Source organism: Gadus chalcogrammus, chromosome 11, assembly GCF_026213295.1.
Source record: "Gadus chalcogrammus isolate NIFS_2021 chromosome 11, NIFS_Gcha_1.0, whole genome shotgun sequence".
Classification (NCBI taxonomy): Eukaryota; Metazoa; Chordata; class Actinopteri; order Gadiformes; family Gadidae; genus Gadus; species Gadus chalcogrammus.
Genome location: NC_079422.1, coordinates 19,464,930 through 19,491,026, shown reverse-complemented (window position 1 = coordinate 19,491,026; position 26,097 = coordinate 19,464,930). Strand labels below are relative to the sequence as shown.

Sequence of the window (26,097 nt, the reverse complement as noted above, 5' to 3'; positions counted from 1 at the left end):
TGATGAGTACGGAGCCGTTGTTGTTGTTGGCACTCCTGTCTATCTCGGTCTCGCCTACTCGCTCTCCTTCTCTGTGTTTGATTTTCAATCTGGGTTTCTTTTTCAATCTGTCTTCTATCGTCAATTATTATTCATTATCAATCTGTATCCTTACCGTTAAATGGGCGATATTGTGCAAACAGGTGTGAGTTTGATTAGCCATTAAAAGCCATTTGAAAATCGGATTATCCTGTGTGTCTACCTAGATGTATGATCCATAGATAAGCAACATCTGCTCAGGTCCACTGGGTAGGCTGGTAGACTGATCTATCTTGCATACATCTAGGTGGACACTCCCACTTGTGATGTCCCTAAAACACAGGAAAAGGCAGATTTTCCAGCAGCTTTTAACGGTTTATCCCTCTCCCACCTGGTGGCACAATACGACCCCTTCAATATATAAAATAACAACTATTTTTCACTTTGTTTTCTTGGACCCACGTTGGTTTCTGCGTCAGCCTTTAACCCACTGGTGTCTCCTGGGTCTATGTTGATCTCCTCTCTGGACTGTGTTTAGGTAAACCGAAGGCCAGTAGGAACCACCAACACAGCATTGCCGTGAGAGAAGGACTCTGCTTCGGTTACAGAGCAGAAAACTAACATGAAAGACGGACAGACAACACTATGGGACGGAATGCTTCCACTTTGCACAGTCATCGAAGAAAAATACAAGTAAAGATCTATGAATAAATAAAAAGAAAAAAAATACAAATAAAACCCATCCATGGGACACTGAACTCTGAGGACAAAACATCATGAAAATTAAAGATTTTTTGGGGCTCGGGGGTGTTGTGCAACTTTTGTTTTCTCAATTTGAGACCCGACTTGACCTCCGACGGGGACAGGAAATGGGAGGGAACAGACTGACAAGCTGTACAGGAAGTAAAAAAAAAGCTAACATTTGAATGTGCAGGTAGATTCAGACTTTTTTTTAAATTACCAAACAGTCGAGTAAAGTCTAGAGAGAAAAAAAAAGTCTTCCTTTGATATTCAGCTACATCATTTACACCTTTTTGGGGGGTTATTTGTTGTTTTATAGAATCTAAATGTTAAATCTTTATTGCCTTAATTTTCGTGGAATTGGGGACAGGGGAAAAAAGTCAAACTGGTTGAAATTTGTTCAAAACCAGAAAGAAAGAGTTAAGCCACAGAGGTGAAAAACAAAACTGTACAGGAAAAGGCTCTATTTGTATGAGGCAAAGTAAAAAAAATATGTTGTACAGTACACTATGAGAGCTCGGATAGACATGTCTGGGGAGACTCCTGCCTCAGTGAAATGCAGCTCAGCTGGTTTGATCATCGCATTGGTGTTTTTATAGTTTTACTTTTGAATGGGGCAGTCAAAATGGTTTCAAAACGAGTGGATATGTCCGAGGGCAATCCTTGTAGGGGAACAGTCAAACAAGATATATGTGACGTGTTTTATACCAAAGATCAAGGAAAAACACTTTTTTGGTCGATTTCTTTTCAGCCAGCGAAACGTGAGACTGTCAATGACTCCCACATGACAACAAGACCAGATATAGTCATGTTATTGGCATGTTTTATGTTTTGAATGGCGACAGAGAACGCCCCTCACGTAACGATGGGCTTCAACCAGATGTATACCGTACCAACATAGACACCCCATGCTGTGCTGCTGCGCCCACCCGGCGACGTTTCCTTGGTAACGTTATTCCATAGCCTCGTGTCCGGGTGGCCAAACGAACCACAGGTGCTCTTCAGCAAGAAACGTGTTTCTTTTGAATCTATCGGGGTGGGGTGGAAAAAAAAAAGCGAGCTTCTTTCAAATTGATGTGCTTAATCCAGAACTGTGTGACTGCCTACCCATTGACACCACTTACTGTTGACCAACTGATCGTAGGCCACGCCCCCTGATCGGTATGTCCCATGGCGGGAACACACCAGCATAGAGGCCACTGTAGAAGTGGACCGTCCATGTGTCCCTCCAGACAGGCGCTCTATACGCACTAAAGAGAACAGGCCCCATGTCAAAATGTAAAGCACGGTTTTACCCTGTGAGCAATTACTGAAATTAATATATTAGTATGTGGCATATGTATTTGAGTATAAAAGTCGAAGTTCCATTGATTTTGTTTGAAGTCACAAATTCTGCCTCTCAAAATGCAGATTTAGCAGAGCAGCACATCTGAATAATTGGATCTCTTGTATACGTCTTGACAATTTCACACCATCAGATACGCCCTGTCCTCCTAATTTCATTGGAAGCTGCCTGCAAGAGATTCTCTTCAAATATCTTGTTTTGCCCCCTTTATTATTTTTTTTTTTTTACGGCATTGTCTTCTGTGTGGTGTATCAAAATCAAGGATAGGCAGAAAAACGTATTTTTATCTTTGTTTCGCTTCTTCTCTCTTCCTTTCCTTCCGAATTTCTTTCTTTAGTTGTTTTTACTGTTGTCCACGCTGCTATTAACGTGATTCAGTCTAGGGAGGCCGATTGCTGAGGGGTGTGAGAGAGCTGTTTCACATAGAAGGATTCCCCCATCGCTTACACACACACACACACACACACACACACACACACACACACACACACACACACACACACACACACACACACACACACACACACACACACACACAAATGCTTAGGTGATGTCTCTTCAGAAATATGGAAATTGCACACAAAAGCTAACACATTGTTTGACCGTTATCTCTCGTGTAAAGCATGGTCCGTGTAGCCTACATTGATTCATGAATGACATGTTTGTATATCACCACATACACCATGTGTGTGTACATGGACATGGCTGGCTGTGGGGTGGTGGCATGACGTAACATCCTGAAGGTTCAAGTGGTCTAGGGCTTGTCTTTTGTGCAGTTGAAACAGAGACCTGATTGTCTGCTCGGCCACGCCCACATCGGGACCCTCCCACCTGTCCCATTGGCCCTCAAATGACAGGAAAGGTATCACAAGAAAAATGGAATGCATAACACAGTTCAACCAAAATCATGCAGGAGCAGTGGAACTCTTCTGGGGGATAAATTATTGACTGATAAGGAAAGGTAAACGAGTTAAAGATAAGCTTGGGGGAAAAAAGTAGAGGAGTATTTATGAGAACCTTTTGTACAGCTCTTAAAAAAAAAAGTTGCCACAGAAATACTTTGATGATATTTTTTTATTTGCTTCGGTCATATGCCTCCCATGTCTTTCAAATTGTGATTCTGAGAGTGTCTGTAGAACAAGTGGATGTTGCTGTAGTTTGTTTGTCACTTGTTTCTTTTTTTTTTAAGTCTTTCAATAAAAAAAGGTTTAAAAGCACACCGGTCTGGGTGTTTTTGCTCAGCGTTGTGCCGACTTACCACTAGAGGTCACTGTATTAAACTGCATTAATTATCATAAAAACCGATCACAGGTCAATCAAATCACGAATGAAGTCTGTATTAAGAATGGGTGGGGGCAAAAGTGTATTGCTGATATCTTTCTTAAAGCTCTCTTCTCATTGAGCTAAAGTGAAGTATAAAACAAAATGTGAGCACAATACACAGTACCTACTGTTTTATAAGATAGAACATGTACAAGCCCAACAACATCTTCAAGAACCATCCGTTTCATAATGATTCCTAAGTGATGCATAATAACAACAAACCAGCCACACCATGCATTTTTCATCTACGTTTATATCAATTCAAACATTTGCATAATAAATATGCTCAAGATTTAGTTCGGGCATTTGAGTACAGTTTATTATTTGTATCTATTTTATGTTGTTTAATTCATATTTCAATGTTTTTTGAGACTGAGATATGCATTGGAGTGTGTGCTGTATCGGAGTCACAACATTGCACATCAAGTTGATCAGAATACTTCATATCCTCCGAAATCTTAATCTTTCTTTTTAAATTTGATCAAACTTTATATTTTGGTCATATAAATAAAGTAATAAATCCTATACTGTATTAAAATAAAGTAGACAATTGGCCTAAACTCTTAAAGGGGACATATTATACCACCAGGTATTAGTGTGATTAGCCTACAAGCCATTTCGAAAATCTGCCCCATATGACATCACTATTGGGCGTGTCCACCTAGATCTGTGCTGGATAGATCAATCTACCAGCCTACCAGGTGGACTGAAGTAAACAATGCTCATCTATCACGCACAGATCTAGGTGGACACGCCCACTAGTGATGTCATATGGGGCAGATTTTCGAAACGACTTGTAAGGCTAATCACACTCACACCTGGTGGTATAATATGTCCCCTTTAACCTCATCATGTATATTTTATCCTATTTCATAAAATATATAATCCCTGTAACAGCAGACCAGATACAGTTGTCTTCATTTAATCTCCATATCCACAAAACAAACTTCTTTCAAATAATCAAAAAGAACACACACAAGGGTTGCAATTTTGAACAAATTGTGTTCTATAAATATAAGTGCTGCTCGCTAGAACTGGCATATACTTTTCCTGATGGTATTGTCGTTTTTGCAGATGGTTTGTCATGTACTGAAATAATATCATTGTCTACACACATTGAAAAAGGGACATTATGAAACAACATTCCTCTAAGTAAATATAATGATGAAAATATATACAAACAAAGACTTTTAGTGCACTCGTGTGTGTTTGTGTGTGTGTGTGTGTGTGTGTGTGTATCTATGTGTGTGTATCTATGTGTGTGTGTGTATGTGTGTGTGTGTGTGTGTATATGTGTGTGCGTGTACGTGTACATGTGCACTTGTTGCCTTCAAAACAACTCCATCTCCCCAAAGCGCAAGCTAACTGTACATGCTACAAACCATTAAGGAGTGATCACTCACATACTGAACCACTTGCATCATCTTGTCTCAGATGTTAAGTGTGGTGCCTCTTCTTCTCTGCGGAACAACGTATTCTCTTAAACTCCGTATTCCAGGCAAGAGCAATCAAACACGAAGCTAAGACTGTAAAGTCTGACTAAAAGACTCATTCTTGTCAACTGTTTCCTTTCCTTTGTAGATAAGCATTTCATTCCAAGCCTTGACTCAAATATACATCTCGATGTGTTGAACACAATAATAAACATACAGTCACCATAAGTAAGTAGTATTTACCACATGCTTCTGTAACACAACCAGCATTGCTGTCTGTCTATAGGACGGGGGGGTAGACCATTCTTTCTGTCCATGTCATGCCTGAGTTAGTGGGTAAGGGTTCCGGACCAGGGAGAGATATGTGTGTGTGTGTGTGTGTGTGTGTGTGTGTGTGTGTGTGTGTGTGTGTGTGTGTGTGTGTGTGTGTGTGTGTGTGTGTGTGTGTGTGTGTGTGTGTGTGTGTGTGTGTGTGTGTGTGTGTGCGTGTGCGTGCATGTGCGTGCGTGTGTGGTCAGTAGCATGTGCGGATGAGCATGATGAAGAGGAAGACCACGGTGATGATCATCAGTGCCGAGAAAAGGAAGATGAGGCCTGCGAAGACGGGGTTGGCCATGGGCAGGATCTCCTTGGCGTCCGAGGGGATCATGTTGGACATGGACAGCATGAAGCCCAGGCTCCAGCCCAGGCTGGTCCCCTCCACCTGCACAAGAGAGGCCGTTACAGGGGACATATCACACCACCAGGTGTGAGTGTGATCAGCCGTCACAAGCTCTTTTGAAAATATGCCTCTTCTGACATCACAAGTGGGCGTGTCCACCTAGATGTGTGCTGGATAGATCAGGTTGTGGTTGAGCTACATTGCACTTTAGGTTGAATGTGTTGAGATTGCATGAAAAAACAAAAAGTGTTCTTTGGTTATGATTTTGTGAGGATTGTTTGTTTTCCTTGGTAGCTGTAAATTAAACAGTCGAATAGAAGTTTCGAGCAGATCATAACAAAAAAAAAAACACTAACCACTCAATCCACAAACCAACGCTCATATCTGTGTGTAAATCTCGCTATTATCAGTTTCCCGAAAAAAGACTCAACGGCCACACACACAGCGCTGATGATCGAGTGAGCTCATCGTACAGTGTGGAATATGACTCACTGAGTCACTTCAGTGAAAAAAACAGAACAGGCCTTCCGTCTGTCTTTTCCCTCCGCTGGACGGCCTAGCTGTCATTATTCACATTCCAGGACATGAAAGAGTACAAGCAGCAGCGATGTCTATTTGTCACGAGACCGGGGGGGGGGAATCCCTTGTTTCCCAGCAATTAAACCATTTTTTCTTCTAATAAAGTCAGAACAAGAACCACAAATTATGTGGAAACATTGACGTTGAGGCTCAGACTGCAGACCCTGGTTGCCCGCTTTGTGTGTGTGATATAAGAGGTCGGTCCCTTTGGTCATGACTCATAACGTCTGAGGGGCCTCCTTTGTAGAAGCCGTTCCATACCTCGGGGGCCCAAGAAAGGGGAATAACTGGTCCACTTGTCTTTTTGTGTGCGTTCTCCTCAGCTCCACTTGTGTGCTCGACAGCTGAACGGGTGTGGGGGACATCCATCATTATGATGGGCACTCACACTCGGGCCCTGCTACCATCTCAACCAAAGCCATTGAGGCTAACTTCTAATAAGGCCAGAAAACGTATGTTTACGATGATAATACGACCAGAGCGGCTTGACTCGTAACAGAAAGTTACAAGTCAAGACATTGCTAGTTCGATCCCTGGCTCCTCCTAGCGTCGAGGTGTCCCTGAGCGGCTTGACTCGTAACAGAAAGTTACAAGTCAAGACATTGCTAGTTCGATCCCTGGCTCCTCCTAGCGTCGAGGTGTCCCTGAGCACGACTCCTGACGAACTGGCTGTCGCTTTGCGTGGTTGACTCCGCCGTCGGTGAGTGAATGTATATATGACTGCTGGCTTTAGATAAAAGCGTCTGCTAAGTGGCCTAAATGAAAATGTGAATCTCCTACTCTACGTCTTTATTATCCATTATTCCTTCCCTCCTCACTGGTGTTCTTTTCGGAAGGTGAGGTCATGTTCTGTGCGTTTCCTACCTCTTTTTCGAAGGCGATGTTCTGCCAGGTGTCCGGGTCAAACTTGTATCCATCGACCAGCAGGGTTAAGACGTAGTGCGCAGAGTAGCAGTACGTGATGAGGTACCTCTCCGAGATCTCCGGTCTGCTGGCAATCAGCTGAACGACACGACACAACAGACACACACACAAACAATGACACAATTAACAGTTTGGCACGTTCAAAAAACCTGTGAACCAACACCGGATTATTCACGATAAAACAACGCACACGTTTTCGTGAAGCCAAAAACTGTTAAAGCTTGTTGTGTAGGTGCTTTGGAGAGTCCAGCCAGAGTAAGGTAGGTTTTGAAAGTATCCAATCGGATAAATCCCGCCCCTCCCCCTCAGGCCCTCCACAGGCAGATGACTTACTCGCTAGCTTTAGCGGCAGGTCTGTCTAGGCTTGTTGAAGATGCTAGCCTTGCGCAGTGAGCACACAGGTAGCTAGGTTGGTTGGTAGACAGACAGGTAGACAGAACTATGCCGGTCCAATTATGACCTGAGATACCGTAATATTGTCGTTTTTTTTATTTATTGATTGATGTCGGTATGTAAAGGTAATTTCAACAAATTGATAACAAATGATTCTTAAGTAGATAGCTTAACCTAGCTTTAATATACTTCTTTCAAGGAGCATTTTGTGTGAAAACATAACTTAAACTAAACCAGAACTAGGTAAGCAAAGGAACTTAACCTGTTGTAAATATTTGAGCAGCTATAGCTGCTAATACATAGCACTGACTCACATCAACGGAAAAACATGAATACTAATTGAGGTCTGCTGTTTACCCCACCTTTTGTCCCACAACCTTCCGGTTCTACTGTCGCCACCTGCCTCTGCCCCCAGAGTGGTCGGTGCTGACTGGGCCAACTCACCATCTCTTTATTGGTGTGGCAGAACTCCCTCATGGTGCTGTTGAACACATCCAGATCCGAGGTGCCGTTCAGACGCAGCGCCTTGGCGGTGTAGAAGAACCCTGCGTAGGCCTGGGGGAACAGGGTTATCAACCAGGTCACGGGGGTCAGAGGTCGTCCTCCGCATGCTATGAATGTGTGGGTGTGTGTTACGATATGAGGAATAGGGTTAGCATTAGAGTACTTATGGTTAGTACTTGCACTTTGTTCTATGAACATCTTTACTCCTCCGACAGCGAAATATTGTTTAACTTCTTATGACAAATGTACCTATTATAAGTCGCTTTGGATAAAAGCGTCTGCGAAATGCCCTACATGTAAATGTAGATGTGGGGGCGGTGTTGAGGTGCTCATTAGCGCTAAATAGCAACAGCTGAGGCTGCAGGGGAGTCTCATGTTGTGAGACTGAGGAGAGCGTCTCTGGAGTTGGTTCTCTGCAGGCGAGACTCGGATATAGGAACTAACAAGACGGACACATCTTTCTGTCAAAAGACTTCCATAGGAAAACCTTTTGGTTGGAAATGCACTGGGGACTGGATACAAAGCGCGGGCTGGTCAGGTGGAGACGGGGTGCCGCTGCGGCATGACACGGAGCTGTTCGCCTACGGTGGCTGTGGACCTGTGGTGAGTACCTCTCACCTGACCCCCTACATAGGTAAGGTCACACTCACCCGGGGAAAGACTGGGAACATGCCTCGAGTTCAGCGCACCACGTAGGGACAGACGTTAGGTTGCCTGCTGACTACCCGGATAATAACGTGTGTGTGTGTGTGTGTGTGTGTGTGTGTGTGTGTGTGTGTGTGTGTGTGTGTGTGTGTGTGTGTGTGTGTGTGTGTGTGTGTGTGTGTGTGTGTGTGTGTGTGTGTGTGTGTGTGTGTGTGTGTGTGTGTGTGTTCTCTACCCACCATGAACTTCCCTTTGACCGGGGGCTGCAGGACCCCGTTGAAGGAGCAGCCCTGCGCCGTGCAGTTGGTGAAGTCGAACAGATCGCGGACCAGCTCCCGGCACCTGTCTGAGTCGGGCTTCCCCACAAAGGTGATCTGCTGGTCGGGGTCAAAGTTGTCGGGCGTTTGGGTGCAGGGAGAGTTGTAGACGACGGAGGCCTTGATGGTCACGTTGAAGCCCTCCTGGTAGCAGGGGTTCTGGATGTTGGTGGGGTCCGGGGAAGCCTAGGACGACGTGAGGGGGGGGGAGCAACTGGATTAGGGGGCCACAGGTCGTTGGATCAGACCCTAGTTACGACACTCCTGGTTTCACTAGGACAGCCGTGACGTGTCGTTTGTGAAGATGGGTTTGTTGAGCCCATTCTGCCTGAGAAACTGGTTCCTGTGAGCCTGCCACAAATGTAAATACTGGCAATGTAGCATTTTGGTCTTTGACATGATAAGAGTGTATTTATGATCGCAATAGTATTGTAGAAGTACTGGTATGGCAATTCCACAGTTTGTGCTCCACAAACTGTACCGACCGACACACATTTCTTACAAAAGATGATTTGTGCATTTTTGGCATTTGTGGCTATGTAGCGGAATCGAATGTACGTAATTTAGCCAAATGATACTGATAGCCGGTTGTTAGTTGTGTTGTTGAGGCCAGAAGACACAGTAGCCATGGTTTGATAACTCCGACCAGTATTCTCCTTTAAGGAGACGAGACATCATAATAACAAAGGGAGGATGGCCGGTGAAGGAGTGCGTTTTTACCCGCACACACAAGTTATTTCACGCTTTTTACTTTTTACAACAACCAGCCCGCCCCTCCCTATCAAACAACAATATGTTTATGCAAGCAGAAAGCACTGGGGTTGATTATACCCTAACATTAACAGGGCCTCTTGGAGTCACGCTCAGGCACTTAGGACCTGCTGAGCCAGCAGAGTTTGACCCGGCCTTCATAGTATTGCTCCCTCTACCATATCAAGTATCAAACATGATATTTGTTTAAAATCCCCCTCTTTCCATATAATGCATTTTCCCCACCCAGACAGTCTCCACAGAATTCACCCCCAGATCAATACTCTGGCGGTATTCATGCATCATTCCGGACCGTTCTTGGCCATTTACCCTCTGAAAGGACTCCCCCTTGTTGTGCTCATGAGATCTTAACCATCCCTTAATGCATCTGAGTTGTCTCCACACAGTGAACAGAGACGTGCCCCTTCGGTCCCACGGCCTAAACATCCGTCACACTTATTCACACTTTCCATACAAGGACTTCAACAAAGTGCAGTCCAGGCAAAAATCCATTGCCATAAAGTTGATTTATTTTATGGTCTTATAGTATTAAATGCAGAGATGCCCTATGCATCTCCATGGTCACAAGTGCACACGCACACGCACAAAAATACGTACACACACGTACACACGCGTAAACCAAAACACTGTGTAGACGCATGCACGCTTGCACACACACACACACACGTACACACGCCCACCCACAAACGTACCGAAGATACACTGACACGTATGCACGCACGCGCACACGCACACGCGCACGCGTACACACACGCACACGCAGGGCCGGCGCTGACCGTTTCGGTGCCCTAGGCGACTGATATTGTCCTGCGTACTACGGTGAGGGTTGCAGTGCGTCCAATTAACAGTTAATCCCGTGCGTCCCTTTGTTCCATTTGGGAACATGTTTGGTTTCATTTCACACGCATGCACGCACCCACGCACGCACGCACGCACGCACACTATAAATCAGCCAACGACCAACAGCCGTGCGACCGGTGGTGTGGGGTCCGAGACCCGGCGTACCTTGATTATCCGGTCGAGGATCTGCTTCTCGGCCTCGTTCTTGCCATAGCAGAGGTAGCTGTGTGCGTACACGTTGTAGTCGTAGCCGTACAGTCGGACGGGCAGGAAGTCCTCCCCCTTCAGCTCCTCGCCCACCTGGAAGGCGAGCTGGGTGGAGGCCCCGCCCAGGTCCATGGACCCCACGGTGCTGGCACCCCCGGCATGGAACAGAGAGTTCAACAGGGTCTTCTGTGGGGGGCAGGAGGGGAGACTCTAGTTGGTCACCAATGAGAGCCCCGAGTCAAAGCTGCGTTATGTACACTGTAATACTTTGATGTAGATTTACAGCGAAGTTCTAACACTAATCTACTGTATTGATATGATGCAGTAATAATACTGTAAATAAACAGTACCTTACTGGCGAAACTGCTTCCAGTATTAGTACCCAGTCCTGTACATTTACTGGGAAACTTTTTGTAGTGTATGTTTTCTTTCGGAATTTCGGAAGTGCAACGTTTCTCGAGGATAAAACGTTTCATAAAAGTCTTCCAGATTCTAGCGACCCGCCCACACGAAAAAGATTGAAGGTTCTGTTCTTCTATGGCGACAACATGCATAGAATAGGTTTAAACTAGAGAAGGCCACGCCTTTTTGGTCTGGATGTTGGCCTGGAAATGGAAATGGCATTTTTGGGGCCAAATCTCATTCAGGCAAATCTCAAGAGTCAGAAGGATTCTAGGTGAAAGAGATTACCTCAAGTTTCAAAAACAGGTGAAGACGCGAACAGTCTGCTTCGGTTTTAGCCATTAAACGAAAACATCCCATCGCACAATAAAAAAAGGACCCAGACAGTCACACTATCATTATCATCAATGTTGATGTAATATTACTGTTCTGTCATTTGATGAATGGCTAAGGCCTCTGAAAATCCATGCATCTGTGAATCAAGCAAATGCAGTGGTCTTCAGGGGCCACCATGCCTGGGCCTTGACCGTACCTCCTCAAAGTTGCCCATGAGGTAGTTGACCGTGACCCAGCCGTAGAGGCCCTCCTGCTGTCCGGTCAGGATGGTGGCGTCCTTGAACGCGAAGGGCAGGGCCTTGAGGTACTGTTTGAGGCTGATGATGACCTCGTCCGATCGGTTCTGGTCCACTTGACTTAGGGGTTGGATCAGAAAGGGACACGGGGTTAGAGACACGGTCAGGGGTTCATGTGAGCGATTGTAAAGTGAGCGATTGTAAAGTGAGTGATTGTAAAAGGCTGTTGGAGGCTTTATGCTAGTTAACGTTAGCATGGCCTGGAGCACAGCAGCCTTTATCGCAATAGAAAACGATGAATACATACATTTGATAGTGCTTACAGTAAAAGTGTTCATTTTTCGGATGATCAATACATGCATTGATGAATGGTCTCATGAACGAACACAAATTCAGACAAAATTATGCTATTTCGATTTTATTCTTTAATAACAATAATGAAAAATAGGTTCTGTTACTTCAGCAGCCTCATGCCGGCGGTGGCCCCCAGGAACAGCGGTGTTTTCTGGCGTTTCTCCACTGGGATTTCTTTTGTGACCTTCTGCATGCATCCCGTGAAGGACGCCCAAGTATCTTTGTCCTTCTCCGCGTCCACCAACATGTCGGAGATGGCGTTGCCTGGCGACGCGAAGACAAGCTCCCATCAACGTTCGACACCCGGTGACACTTTCTAATTTTCCGCTCTTGCTAAACATGCTACAATTTGTATCTTTCTCCAGATTAAAGCCATGACGATCTGGGATTATCTAGTAGTCCTAGTGTGTTCTAGCAGAAGGTCTGGGGACGGGGACGGGACGGGACGGGGGGGGGGTCGGCACAGAGGCTGGGCTGGAACCCTGTGCTACAAGGGGGGGGGTATACCTAGTTTCCTGTTTGGAGATATTCTACAGCAAGAACGAAAGTGAGACACGGATATGAGTTTCGTCTTTCCCTCAGATTTCAGATATTAATCTACAATCTGACGTGCAAGATTACAGATCTGACATCCTGCCAACCCAAAGCCCATGGCAGGGAACAGTGGTATTAAGATAAAAGACCTACTGTATGTATCGACGGTATTGCTTTGCAAAGGGCCTTGTGTTGCAGACAGCAAGGGTTCAGGTGAATCCATACAAACACTCCATGGGGTAATGGGAGAAGCAGGTCAATAATGGCGTTGTGTATAAACGTACCTATCTATCTAAATCTACTCACCGAACACTTTGCAGTTGAGCACCTCGGACACCACGCCGGTCTCGTTCTTCTTCTCTCCGGGCCACTGGTAGAGGTACACGGTGGAGCGGGAGGAGCCCGAGTCCACCACGATGCCGTACTGACAGGGGAGGCAGTGGCTGTCAGTCAAGGATACTCTACCAATAAGAATACCACAACGTCATACGTTGTTCATTTTAAAGCGCTTTCCTAGACGCTCTTTGAGACGCTTTACAACAAGGTGAAATACACCAATACAATTGAAACGAAATTAATTTAATTAATAATGCTAAGATAATTATAAATTTAATTAAAAATGTTACAGTAAAGGATTTAAATATGAATAAAGGGGAACAAAGAGGGACTTCGAGTTGAGGACAGTTAGGTGCTGAACGCCATTTTAGTAAAGTGTGCTTTGAGCGATGGTTGGGAAGTGGAGAGGGGCGGAGTCACTGATTTGTTGGGGTGGGGGGGGGGATCAGGACGATAGCGCTCATGTCTGTAATCCACTCGGACAGAGACATGGACGAGGAGGAGACAGACGGACATACAGATGAGGGACAAAAGGGCAGCATCATATAAAAGTTTATTGAGACACAAGATGACGAAGCTGCAGTGTTGCTAAACTCCTGCAGCATTCACCGTGGGGGTCCACCAGGTGGTCCGGTGAACCATCCGCAGTGAGGCAGATTTATATTTTCAACTGTCAAAGGCTAAAAGGGTGGTTTTATGTCACCCGGTGTGAACATTACAAGCTGTTTAAAAATCTGCCTTTCCCTGTGTGGGAGTGTCCAACAAGCTGTCTGCTGGATAGATCAGTCTACCGGCCTACCCAGAAAATGTTGCTTATCTATCCATCATACATCTAGGTGGACGCGCCCACTTGTGACTGTAAACACAGGGAAAGGCAGATTTTCAAACGGCTTGTAACGGCTTAACCCACTCATACCTGGTGGCACAATATCCCCCCCTTTAAGGCTTACTGAGTGCCATCCACCATCACCAACAACACCACAACCACAGAAGAAGAGCATTATAGTGGGATAGCAAACATTCCCAGAATGCAGCAGGCCCCTCCCCCCGCTCTCTCTCCAGCTCTCCTCAGCCCTGCTGCCGGCCGTCTGTTTACGATGTACATTATCTCAGCAAGACAGGAAGTCAAGCTGATTGCCCTCTTGACCCCTCCGCCTAACCCCGCTATTGGCTTCCTGCATAGTTGACAGGCCCAGACACACACACACCCAAGGACACGCACACGCAGGCACATGCAAAGACACACACACACACACACAAATGGGCACGCAGACACACACACACATACGACACAGACATATGGACGCTGACACATGCATGGACACACACACACACACACACACACACACACCGTCTATGGGTATGTGAGTGTGTGTGTTTGTGCATGTGTGTGTGTTTGTGCATGTGTGTGCTTGTGAGTGTGTGTACGAGGGAATGCGTACCTCCAGACCGTACTCCTGCACCCTCCAGTGTCTCTGGATGACGGCGATGGTGATGATGGCCGAGACGCTGGCCAGCAGCAGCACCGCCACCCAGAACGTACGGCACTGGCAGCCTGTTTTCCTCTTGGAGGCCATGGCCTGCTGCCGAGGAGAAACCCAGTCAGAAAACCAGCCTGATCCCGGGGGCTGCAGTGAGCAGTCATGAAGAGTTCCACGTTGCCTAGGGATTTATCCTAAAGCGTCACCAGAATCACCCCTTTTGCAATTCATGAATCAAATCTTCCGCAAAAGTCGCAAAAAACTCACTTGACTCTCGACTCTGTAAACCCTACCACCCTTACCCCCATTTGAACTGTGCCCAGTTCATTCCGTTGGCAAGCCAAACGATGAGATTGAAGTTAAGATTAGAAAAACACAAGGTGACTAACGGCTGGTTTATGTCTTGTTTTCTGTCAGGTGCCAAAGAGCTGGTTACCTCAAGCTGGAGGCGGCTTTTTAAGGGTCAACAAAGGATTACATTGTAAAAGTCACAAACACCGGTTTAGACGTATCGGTTTCAGGTGACAACTGTATTTAGGGAGGTGGCGAACTGCGTGATGGGAGTTTTCTCATGCCAAGCTGTATGAAGGAAAACAATCTGACAAAGCCCTCAGGGTCCGAGAGGTATTCAAGAGGGAGGTCGAAGAAGAAGTTTTACAATGCGGAAGGTCTGTCCTGCTTTAATCGCTCAATTAACATACTGCACTTTAATATCTAAATAATAACATTGACAATGATAACCCATCCTCAAAATATCATATAGGCCTATTATTAAAATAAATATTCCGAAAATAAATATTCGGAATTCTGAACCTAACCCTTTACTTAATTTTGTATTCTATCGTTACTGAATTTATTCTTTATTATCATCTGTCATTTAGGACGTTTGCGTGCTGCTTAAAACCACTGCGTTTATGTTTCGGTTTGAATAGTGCGATTGTCTAATGTCCTCCTTCCTGTAACAGGAAGTATGCTTCACACGCCAGTGGTACCTCAGCCAAATCACGAGCCCAGCCTGCGTCCTGATTTCACCACACATGTTTCTCCTCATGTCGGGTTGATAAATGCTACCCCAGTGACCCCCCCACACCCCCATGATGCAATGGTTTCAATATGTCTGGACTCTGGACCCCTTGTCCTTACACGACTCGTGCAGAAAATGATGTTGTTTTCTGTGTTCATTCTCTTTGCACTAGTTAGCAATTGTGGTTTAAAACACCAACCAACAGTGCTCGCGTGTCACGCGTGTCTGTTTAAACAGATTTCGTTCACTCATGTGGTATCAGCTTTTTCTCTACATAGACATACACAGTATAACTCCAAATTACTACAGTATAACCTCTGTGCATTTGGAAGCCAGTTCACCATCACGTGAGCCTCTCCAGTTTAAACATCGGTTTTGTGTAGGCTTTGTATGTTGATCCTTTCACCAGCCTTCTCTAAGATTGGGCGGTAGTTTCTCTTGATGATGGCCGGCAGAATCATCTGGTGTTTGTCCACACACCTGATATTGTGCGATTGTGATTTGCGTCATTTCGTTCTGGTCTTACACCAGTCTTACACCAGAAAAACGACAAGTGTAACGAAATTGTTATTCCCATTTTGGTCATAAGGTCATCTGTAGTTTCAACAAAGTGCCATGGCCACCTTTCATCCACGGACATAATAACAGCTATTACAAAAAACATGTAATTGTGTGTAATTATCAGATTAGTCCTCAGGTGACGTTTGTGATGTGTCCTTTTAGTGTTATTTAAAGGTTATTCTATAAGTCAAGTCATTTGGCCCTGTTAGGATAGTGATTATTATGAGGCTTGAGGATTTACAAACAATCTGCCTGAAGGCTTCAACAGATGCTGAGATAATCTCTTGAGCATGAATGTGGTGGGTCCTTCGTTTTTCTGCCCAACCCCAATCACCGGCTAATGGGACTTGAACACTCTCAGGCTCCAAAGGTTAAATGACATGATTAGGCTATTACAATGTCAGCTGTCACTCAAACATGTCTAGCAACTATGAGAGAGAAAAAAGGGATTCTGGGACAAAAGCTCACGAGGCGATGTGATTGAACGTGCTGACCGGATACGCAGTAGTTGGCGTCTGACATCGAAGAAGGGGAGCGAGTGAAGGAATGTATGACAGGAATTCAAATCTTGCCCTGCAACAATGAGGTCATATTGGAGAATTATATGTCCAACGTGATTGTAATGTAATGTTATGTGATGTAATCCAATGTTACACAGATTTGATTTTCAGAAAGTGCTGTCACTTACTGAAATGTCGAAAAAGTCATAGAGAAATATTTATGTATCGGCATGCAAAGACATGTCTGTGCAAACATACGTCCAAACAGCACATGAAAGTCAGGTTCCTTTTGAAATCGCGTGCTTGGCTACAGACAGCGTAATAATTAAGAAGAAGTAAGAATGCTTGCATACTTGAGTCTGCAAAAGGATGTGGCAGAAATGCCTTCCAAACCTCACCTCATGTTACCAAACTGGCACGACATCAACGTCTTCTCACGTTTACATTGAAGCATTGAGGTTTTGTGCACTGATACATCCTATCACTGCTGTTCTCTGTCTCTCTCTTGCAAATATACTGCATAACTATGGCAGTACAGCACTGCCAATGTGTCTCCTGACGGGCTTTAGACTAAATAAGTCATAAAAACATTATTTGTATCACAGCTGTCAGAAGCAGGTTAAGCACTGCTAAAAAATAAAGCACAAATAAATAATAATATGCATACACTAACAACAGCAGTAAATCCTAAAACCACAGATAGAATGCAGTTAAAGAAAAACATCCCACACTAAAAGGCGCTGTGTAAAGATGGGTCTTAAGCCACACTATAACGGGCGGCCGACCCGGCTGACCGTATCTCGGCCCGCCCGCGGTCGAGGGGGAGGAAGGCTCATCTCCTTAATCTTTTAGCCAAGCCTTTCAAAACAAGACGAGGATCCTGGCCACAGGATGCTAGGCTGGGTGCGGGCTGGTAGGGGGATGAAAGGGTGAGGCGTCGGGGAGGCACCTACCCCCTGCCTGGCTTTGAAGATGAATCAAATCATTTTTACCTCAATCCCAAAGGAGACGGTGGAAGGGATGCTGAAATTGGCAGTGATATGGTTAACGTTTCCTAGTGTATGTTAACTATGTTAACTAATGGCCGATGGACAATCTTTTCCTCGGCAGGGACGTTAAGTGGAAGGCGCTGGGATACCTTAAGAGCAGGGTCCAGAGGGGATCCGGTTCTCGTGAAACAACGCACTCCCGCACCGGTTGGCTAATGGCTAACGCTGTTTCGACCACACCGATTGCTTCTCGCCATTACTTTGTCCTGTTCCTGCTTCCTCCCCCCCTCTTTCAAGCTTCCTTTCTGCCCAAGTTTGGCTGAAACGAACACACACAGACAGACGCATGCACGCACCACGCACAAACACACGCACGCATGCACAGACGGACCCTCCCATTATCAAACACAGGCGCACAAGCGTAGACATGCACACACACTCACGCAAACGCACACACAAGAACACATGCACACTCACACCCATACATACAAACACACACTCACATCCACAAACTGACACCCAAACAAACACACACCCACAGACACAAGCTTTCAAACACACACACACACACACACACACACACACACAGACAGACAGACAGACAGACAGACAGACAGACTCAGACAAACCCACACCTACACACACACATGTACAGACACAGTCACATCCAAACACAGGCACACCTGCAAAGACGCATGCAGCATATCAGGTGAGGTCAGCAGCGACACTGTACAAATACACCGTCAAAGACTGACATGTGATCAGTCGTTCTTCGTACACATGAAAGCCTTGCAACAGAAACTGCAACAGCAGCAGCAGTAGGAGTTCGAAGGCGGACCACACGCGCGCACGTGTGTGTGTGTCTCCCTATCGGCCCGATGAAGCAAGCCCCTCTGAAGCATCAGGTAGTCAAGGGACTCCCCCAGCGATGTCTCCATAACATGAGCCAAGGTGGCGGGCCTGAGAGGACTCGTTAGGGAGTTATATAACCGATGCTGTGGATCAACGCCCTGGGTAAACATCCTCCTCGACCTACAAGTAAACACATGCAGCGGCCCTGCATGGAGCCACGCTATCTCCCCATCGCGGTGGGACGTCACTCACCTTCTGGAGCAGGTTCTGCAGCCTGGGGTGGGAGCAGGGAGAATGTTCAGCAGTGAAGGAGAAGTTCAGCAGTGAAAGAGAAGAGGGGAGAGTGGTGGAGAGAGGTTCAGGGACAGGGTGGGAGGGAGAGAGAGAGAGAGAGAGAGAGAGAGAGAGAGAGAGAGAGAGAGAGAGAGAGAGGAGAGAGAGAGAGAGAGAGAGAGAGAGAGAGAGAGAGAGAGAGAGGAGAGAGAGAGAGAGAGAGAGAGAGAGAGAGCAGAGCGGTGAGTGGTCTAGGGTTGGTAGCTCCTCATTGATCTGCCTGTGAGGAGACTAGGCTTGCCTCCCTCCCTCCCTCCCTCACTCACTCCCTCCCCCCCATGCCCCAAAGTGACAGGAGGGAGGGACGGAGGGAGGGGGAGGATGAAGGGAGGAGGAGGGTCGACCGAATGCCACACCTACACCGAGGGAGGTCATTGTGCCAGGCATACACGTGGCTGTGTGTAAACACAAACACACGTACACACATGCATGCGTGAGCGCACATGCACGCGCGCGCGCACACACACACACACACACACACACACACACACACACACACACACACACACACATGCATGGCCAGATATGTGAATGCACACACACACACACACACACACACACACACACACACACACACACACACACACACACACACACATACACATGCATGCCCACACAAACACACACACACACACACGCACAAATGCATGCCCACACACTTGAACACACACGCACACACTGTGTACATTCCTATGACTACATCTGAGCTAAGGATAAGGGTTATGCAAACTCATTTCACAGCTGACTTTATTCCATTCTGAAACCCGGGCCTATTTCCCTGGTTGGTTCTGATTAGTCCCCCCATGAAGCCATCCCCATTGTCTTTGTAGCCATGCCAAGACTATAAATCCGAAAGGCCTTTTGTTTTCTTCTCGGGGGTGTTTACTTCCTGTCAGCTTAGGGTACAAACCAGTGAGGTTTGCACCCTAAGCTGAGCCACTAGTGTTCAGTACATTGACACAGTGTGAAGAAACACGTTGATAAACGGCTGCAACAGCTCTCATGGTCAGCTGTCAAATGTTCCAACAGGTTATTTGTTTTCCCAGTGATAATAAATAACTTGACCGATGTGAAAAAATATGAATCCCAAGATAAATACTTCTCCCAGCTCTTTCTTGCTCACTCTCTTAAAGCGAGGAAGACATCACTTTGAGTCATTTTCAGCAGAGATGGCAGAGGAAATGATAGCGGAAGAGGAAGAGATGGAAGAGGAACTGACACACAAACACACACACACACACACACACACACACACACTCTCTGTGCGTGCTTGCGTGTGCGTGCGTGTGTGCATTTGTGTGTGTATGTGTGTGTGTGTGCGTTTTGGTTTGTGTCAGCATATTCTTGAAATATGAGAAATGGCAAACGGTTTTATTTAATGGAGAAAATTAGCCAGGCCACTGTGTTACATTAGTGTGGGGTCTCGGGCACATCAACGTTCACGGTCTGGGTGGATCAATACGGGAACAAAACACACACCACTCAGACAAAACGCTGACAACACTCATCTGAAATAATACCAATATCAGGACACTTCAATTATCAACTTTCTGTCGCTCATGCTACACTGAACAATCACCTCAGTCCGACATTTCACCTGCTGGCCACTTTCAGGTAAATGGACTGCATTTAAGTAGTGCTATGTGTGTGAAGTGCCGAATGACAGAATACTGACTTCAGTAAAGTCTGTCGGACAGCATTGAAAGACTTGCAGTTTATACCGTGTATCTAAACTGTCTAACCCGTTTCAATAGGTCGGTATAGATCCTCCAGAGATGTTTAAACACACTACAGTAAACACAGTGAAGCACAGCCTGCACCTCAGTGAGGAACAAAGACTAAAAGCTGGGTCTTTATGAAGTGTGTGACAGTGGAAGGATACTGTTAGCAAGGCTCTGGGCCAACAGGTCCAGAGTCTTGCTAACAGTACAAGGACGAATAGAACAAGCAACACTTCGCCTTAAAAAAAATCTGCTATCCCCATCACTGACCCATCCTAGTAATGCACGCCAACTGAAGTGCTCTGGCCGGCCAACTGTTATGCGTTAGCAGTCCTTTTACAGCCCATGATTTGCAGAGAACGGCTGATATAGGTCTTAAGGGGAGGACAAATGTCAGCAGTTTTTACAGACATAAGATAAAAGAGGACGACGTGTATGATTATGCAAACCAATAGAAATGTTTCAACCTGATGAACTGGCAGAACCGTCTAGTAGACGGTCTGGTTACGTTCCACAGAGTACTACGCATACATTCTAGACAAACAACCTATAATTACGCTTATGATATACGAAAGTAGTTACGCACCCACTTACGCATAAATCAACATTATTAGAAGAGCTACAATCGAGCAAGAAATGGTGTCATCTAGAGGATGAGATTGGAACTATGGCTTGGAAGTGAATTTTATGTGACGTAGCCCATTGGTGTTCAACCAATAATAAGCTAGATTTCAGGTTGGGGACATTAGGCCTACTATACACGAGCCCAGTTTAGTATTGTACTATACCAGTTGGCAAAAACAAGATCTCGGTAAGGAGTGTAGAGCACATGTATAGAATGTGCAAATTACATATTTGTAGTGAATACAAATCGGGCCTGGGTGAGTTTAATTTCCCTCGCCCAGATCCATCCCAACAGAGAGGCCCACCATTCCCGAATGATCCCAACGTATGCTACATCTGTAGCTCAGTTCAAGGACTCATTATCCAGCACAAGGCTGTGCTTGTTACCGGCTGTTTGTTGCTCTCTGGCCGGCCATGGATCCCATCACACCCCAGTCAGTGACTGGGTGGTCCTCTTGGCCTCTGGGGCGACAACAAAGACCCGGGTGGGGGGAGGGTGGGGGGAGGGGGGGGTGCAGTCAAAGAGAATAATGTGTGTGATTCAGTGGGCCACAGCCAGATAGAGAGATTGATGTATTTTTATTTTTAGCGTTTTGTCCAGAGGGGCAATGTGAAACCTTCCGGTCCTGGAGAGACGGTTGAGCAGATTCACAATTATCTTGTTTGCACGGAGGAAAGGGAAGAGAAAGAAGACCGAGCAACAACTCCTCCACCTGTCCTCTGGCCGCAGAGAAGAGCTCAGATCCAACGGCGAGCTTGTACAGTTTTGTTTTTCACACCCACTTTTTGGCTCTCTCTTTTCAGCGCTCACATCTGGTCCCATTGTCCGAAAAACACAGAGAATAGAAGAGCTGAACATTTGAGAAGGAAAACACAAACAAACACTCAATGAAACCTTGAATGAGCGGCGTAGACTAGACCAGACTTTTGAGATTAACGACTGAAAGGAGCTCTCACAGGAAACACAACAGCCGTTTGGTATTCCCCACATCAATGTCGACCGCAACCTTTTATGCCGGTACAATAATGTCTGACTCGCCACGTTGGTCCGGTCATTAACATTCAATAGAGAGATTTAATCGAGATAATATGGAGGCATGCGATGAAGACAGCAAACCATAGCACTACAAAGTCTAGCATCACAGCATTGATGACTGGGCCTCAGCCACATTATATAATGCATCGCAGTATTCCCTGATTGCCACTGTAACAACTGTGCTCTACGATTTAAATGCCAAAATGAACGATGTACACCACCTTTTACAGTAGGCCTCAAACCCCCCCGGACGGACTTATGGTTCCATCATCCCACAAAACACGATCTGAACCGCGAGCCCGTCGAGAGTAATAAAAAACGGAGACAAAAAAAACGAATTGCTTTCAATGCTTCCTAATGCAATATGCTCTGCATGTCGGCTCCGGGAGGAAATGTTGTGGCCGTCTTGTGGTGGCCGCAACAATTAGAAGATCCCAGGCACTCATCGTGCAGCCGGCCGACGCCACGCCTCACCATGTCTTGGTACGATGCAATCAGAGCCGCGCTGGTGGTGGTTGATAATGGGGGACACGCGCTAGGCGGTCAGTTGTTCCCAGCTCTCTGCTTGCTGCTTCCTGCTCTTTCAATCCCCGCCACCGCTTCCACGTTATAAGTGTAACCCAGGCATCGCATAAGGTGGAAAGATTTGGTCACAAATGTGCCAGGAATTGTCTAAAATCTAAATGGCCACACACAGAGGCAGACGAAATCAATTCAAAACAAATTTGCTAAGCCCTTGCTAACAGATTCCATTTAAAGAATAGCTCTTCACCTCAAACGTGCAGTGATATAGGGTGTGGTGTTTCTGTAAAGCATGCAGGGTTCAAGGCTTCTCTCAGGGTCAAGGGTCGGGTCAAGGGTCAGGTCAAGGGTATCAGTGAAGCATCAGAAAAATGTCCCTGCACCTGTGTTTGTCAGGATGTGTCCCTTTACCCTAGTGTGGTATTTCTCACCTCATGGAGTGTGTAACTACTGTTGCTTATATAACATTCAACAAAAAATGCATTGAATGCCCTATCAACATTATTGGATATCTACAACAAACAATACATTTTGTACGTTGTAATTATGTAAGGTTTTGTAACTTAAATTGTAATGCCTTCTTCCAGAAGCTAGCCATTCATAACCAAGCCGATCTATAGATCAATAGATCAATAGATTAATAGATAAACAGACAAAAAGGCTGGCAGGCAGACACACACTCAAACACACACACACAGACACACAACGGATGTAAGTGGGCGTGTCCCCCATTAGACTGGATCATATATGCAAAACAAAGAAATGGTTTCACGTATTGTCTTCAAACCCCCTCCTGAAATCAAGTCCAGGTGATCTCGCTGCTTGGATCAATAAATAAAAACTCATAGATTTTGATCAGACCTTGAATCTACGTCTCATCTTTACCTGCTTAGCCGGGTCAGTGGGGATACCCGTTCTACTGTGGAGTTTGTACGGATGACAGCTGGGTTAAGCAGCCTCACCTGGCCTGAGTCAGACTGATTGGACTCTGGGGCTGAGTGAGGCTGCACACACCTGTTGCACATTGAGCAATCAATGTGGAATCAATGTGCACAGGTTAAACCAGCCATCACCACACACACTAGAGAGAGATCTCCTGCATGGGAACATGGAACTCCAGCTTCACTTTTCATTGGCGCAAACCTTACAATAAACCGGCTTCCGGCACCATCTCCCTGTGTCCTCGTCTTGAGCCAAGCCAAATATGTCCTCTAGGTAGAGGACATATTATTATTTCTTCGAGTGGAATTCTCAAGGTGGCTTTGTCGTACAACTCGGCATAGAGTGATTCCTTATTAGCCTGCCGGGTCACATAGAACCGTGCATGTTGAGTTTAATGGCCCTGGTTTTCTGCACTCAGTATCGCACAAAGGAGAAGCACTAATGACGCTTTCCTGGCCACACGCCACCAGTAGACGTCTACCCTGCCAACAGACGGCTAATGTGCGGATCGGGGAAGTCTTTAACGCACAAGCCTTGTTTGTTTTTTTTGCGTCTTTCCCCACCACCTTGTTCTGATATTCCTTGTGGCAAACGCATACAAGAAACAGAGTGCATGGGCCACCACAGCCACCACATTGGCCATCGCAGGACGTCCAATGTCGTGTTCTTATATTTCTCCATCGCCTCGACTCCTGCCTGTGAAAGTTGAGGACCAGCACTCGTTAGGGCTGATATTATGTTACAACGGGGAAACACTTATCTTCTTCACCGGGTTTAAAATGCCGATGTCGGACTTAAAAGCCCTCCGACACTGGGTACTAGATACTGGCTATGTAATGGGATCTGCAAGAGTCTTGAGTATAGTTGTGACTTGGGATTAAATTACGTGATGATGATGCCGGCCAGACAGAGCAGTAATGCGTTTCTCGTCATCGTGTTCACAGAGGAAATGGTGGATGGTGCTCCGAACCCTCCAAGCTCAGAGTGCACGATAAAGGATGCTGAGGTAAGTGGGGCCCAACACGACCACAGATGACATCATCTCCCACCCCACCTGTTAATATTTACAAGGGAAGTTAATTTAGAGAGAGGTGTGTGTGTGTGTGTGTGTGTGTGTGTGTGTGTGTGTGTGTGTGTGTGTGTGTGTGTGTGTGTGTGTGTGTGTGTGTGTGTGTGTGTGTGTGTGTGTGTGCCGTTGGATCATGTAAGATAACAAATGAGCTGTCGTCTGGAAAAAAAACATCTTCATCTATTTACCAAGACAGAATGACTAACAGAGCCAAGATTTTGGTAAATAATGGCCACTTAATATGCCTGTCGTTCACAAATCTGTTACAGCAGATATAAACAGTCTTCAAGACTTTTTCCCATTATCTTCATAGGCGATTGCATGATATAACTTCGAAGTAGCATGCAGTGGTATGCCTTAAAAATTCTAAATTGACTTTTTGAATGTTATATGTCTTATATGATCATCAACAAAGCGATCCATGCCATTTTGCCATAAAGTTGGCCTGGGTTGCAACCATGGATGAAACTGCTGAAATATTTCATTGCAAATCCACAAAACAGTTGGAGAATGGCTCACAATAGCATTTTCACCTTTCAAGATAAATGCGGAAAAGAAGCACCAGACAACATTGATGAATAGTTTCTACTGATAATGGCTAATGACGAGTCCTGCTCTGCCTCTGTTAGCTCACCCTGATATTTTAAACCATCTCCCTCTGCGTGCCAAGAAGCAGCCCACCGTACCACAGGAGGCAACGTGTATGAGCCCGTTCTGACTATCAGAGCAGCAAGACTAGCAAGTAGGGTGGGTCAAAACACATCGGGCAAGCTGCCACTGGAGCATGAAACAGAATCTAATTCTACTGCTTGGATATCTCTCATAATAATAGGTTATAAAAATCCATATTTTTACAAAGGTTTCTTTTATTTAATCGTGATTTTGATCATTTATCAAACATAATGAGTCGTCCTTAAACTAATTGGAGGCCTTTCTGGTACTTTGTTGATGTTCTGGACACATCTGGCAAACATTAAATGCTAGAAATACAAATATTTCATAACATTGATAAGGTTTCCTTTGGCCAGCAGGCCGTATTATTAGGGTGTAAACAAGTTGTAGATATGCCTAACAATGCTTCTGTTATGTCACAGACACCTGGTCCTCAAAACATTTTGGCCTGTGCTTTGTATGCGCGCTTTAAAGCCAGCAGTAGAGAAGACCAAGGACACATGCATTAGCATCCCTGTGTTTACTGTGGATTCCGTGAGCAGACCCCTCAAATCATATGGGAACTTTTAACAGCACACTGGGCTATCCATACAATGTGTTCATCAACAGGACTAAGACAATTTTAAGGAATCTACCAGTAAAGTTAGTCTTGAGTCTCCCTACAATGTTGCTAGTAGTTCTATATACTTTCAATAGGTCCCGCAATAATACGTAAATACAATGATTAAACTATATTTGATAATGGAGATTGGTAGTTTTCATATATTACATCAATTAGATGAACTCTGCATGATTCTGTTGTTTTTTTTTTTTCAATATTTAACAATTTCTCCTGTCAATCTTGAGGACTTCTGGCAAAATGTGTATTCAAC

At 45.5% G+C, this 26,097-nt stretch overlaps 2 protein-coding genes and 1 long non-coding RNA gene across 7 annotated transcripts in view; 2 read left to right on the top strand and 1 right to left on the bottom strand.

Annotated features, from left to right (window-relative positions):
* The window catches only part of LOC130392218 (RNA-binding motif, single-stranded-interacting protein 3-like), a 162,597-nt gene extending 158,933 nt beyond the window's left edge, over window positions 1–3,664 (top strand). The window contains exon 19 of one of the 3 annotated variants that reach the window (XM_056602676.1): window positions 557–3,664. In XM_056602676.1, coding sequence (XP_056458651.1) covers window positions 557–560 — 4 coding nt within the window. In that variant the 3' untranslated portion in view covers window positions 561–3,664. The remainder of the gene's footprint in view (window positions 1–556) is intronic. The other 2 variants (XM_056602678.1, XM_056602677.1) reach the window with 2 other exon arrangements.
* LOC130392222 (ectonucleoside triphosphate diphosphohydrolase 3-like) lies at window positions 3,110–18,655 on the bottom strand. 3 transcript variants are annotated; one of them, XM_056602685.1, is made up of 10 exons: window positions 18,559–18,655; window positions 14,342–14,482; window positions 12,870–12,987; window positions 12,134–12,293; window positions 11,636–11,795; window positions 10,660–10,887; window positions 8,806–9,069; window positions 7,862–7,972; window positions 6,965–7,102; window positions 3,110–5,563 (listed from the first exon to the last, which is right to left on the bottom strand). In XM_056602685.1, the coding sequence occupies exons 2-10, from the start codon at window positions 14,474–14,476 to the stop codon at window positions 5,375–5,377; spliced, it is 1,503 nt and encodes a 500-aa protein (XP_056458660.1). In that variant the 5' UTR covers window positions 14,477–14,482; window positions 18,559–18,655; the 3' UTR covers window positions 3,110–5,374. The 3 variants fall into 3 exon arrangements, with proteins under 3 accessions (XP_056458660.1, XP_056458658.1, XP_056458659.1); XM_056602683.1 differs by having other exon boundaries at window positions 14,342–14,479; window positions 18,559–18,630; XM_056602684.1 differs by lacking the exon at window positions 18,559–18,655 and adding an exon at window positions 17,604–17,730.
* Window positions 8,277–12,412, top strand: LOC130392238 (uncharacterized). The gene is made up of 3 exons (XR_008896993.1): window positions 8,277–8,524; window positions 8,836–8,935; window positions 12,142–12,412. It is a non-coding gene; the product is annotated as an uncharacterized LOC130392238 (long non-coding RNA).
* Window positions 18,656–26,097: the final 7,442 nt, after the last annotated feature.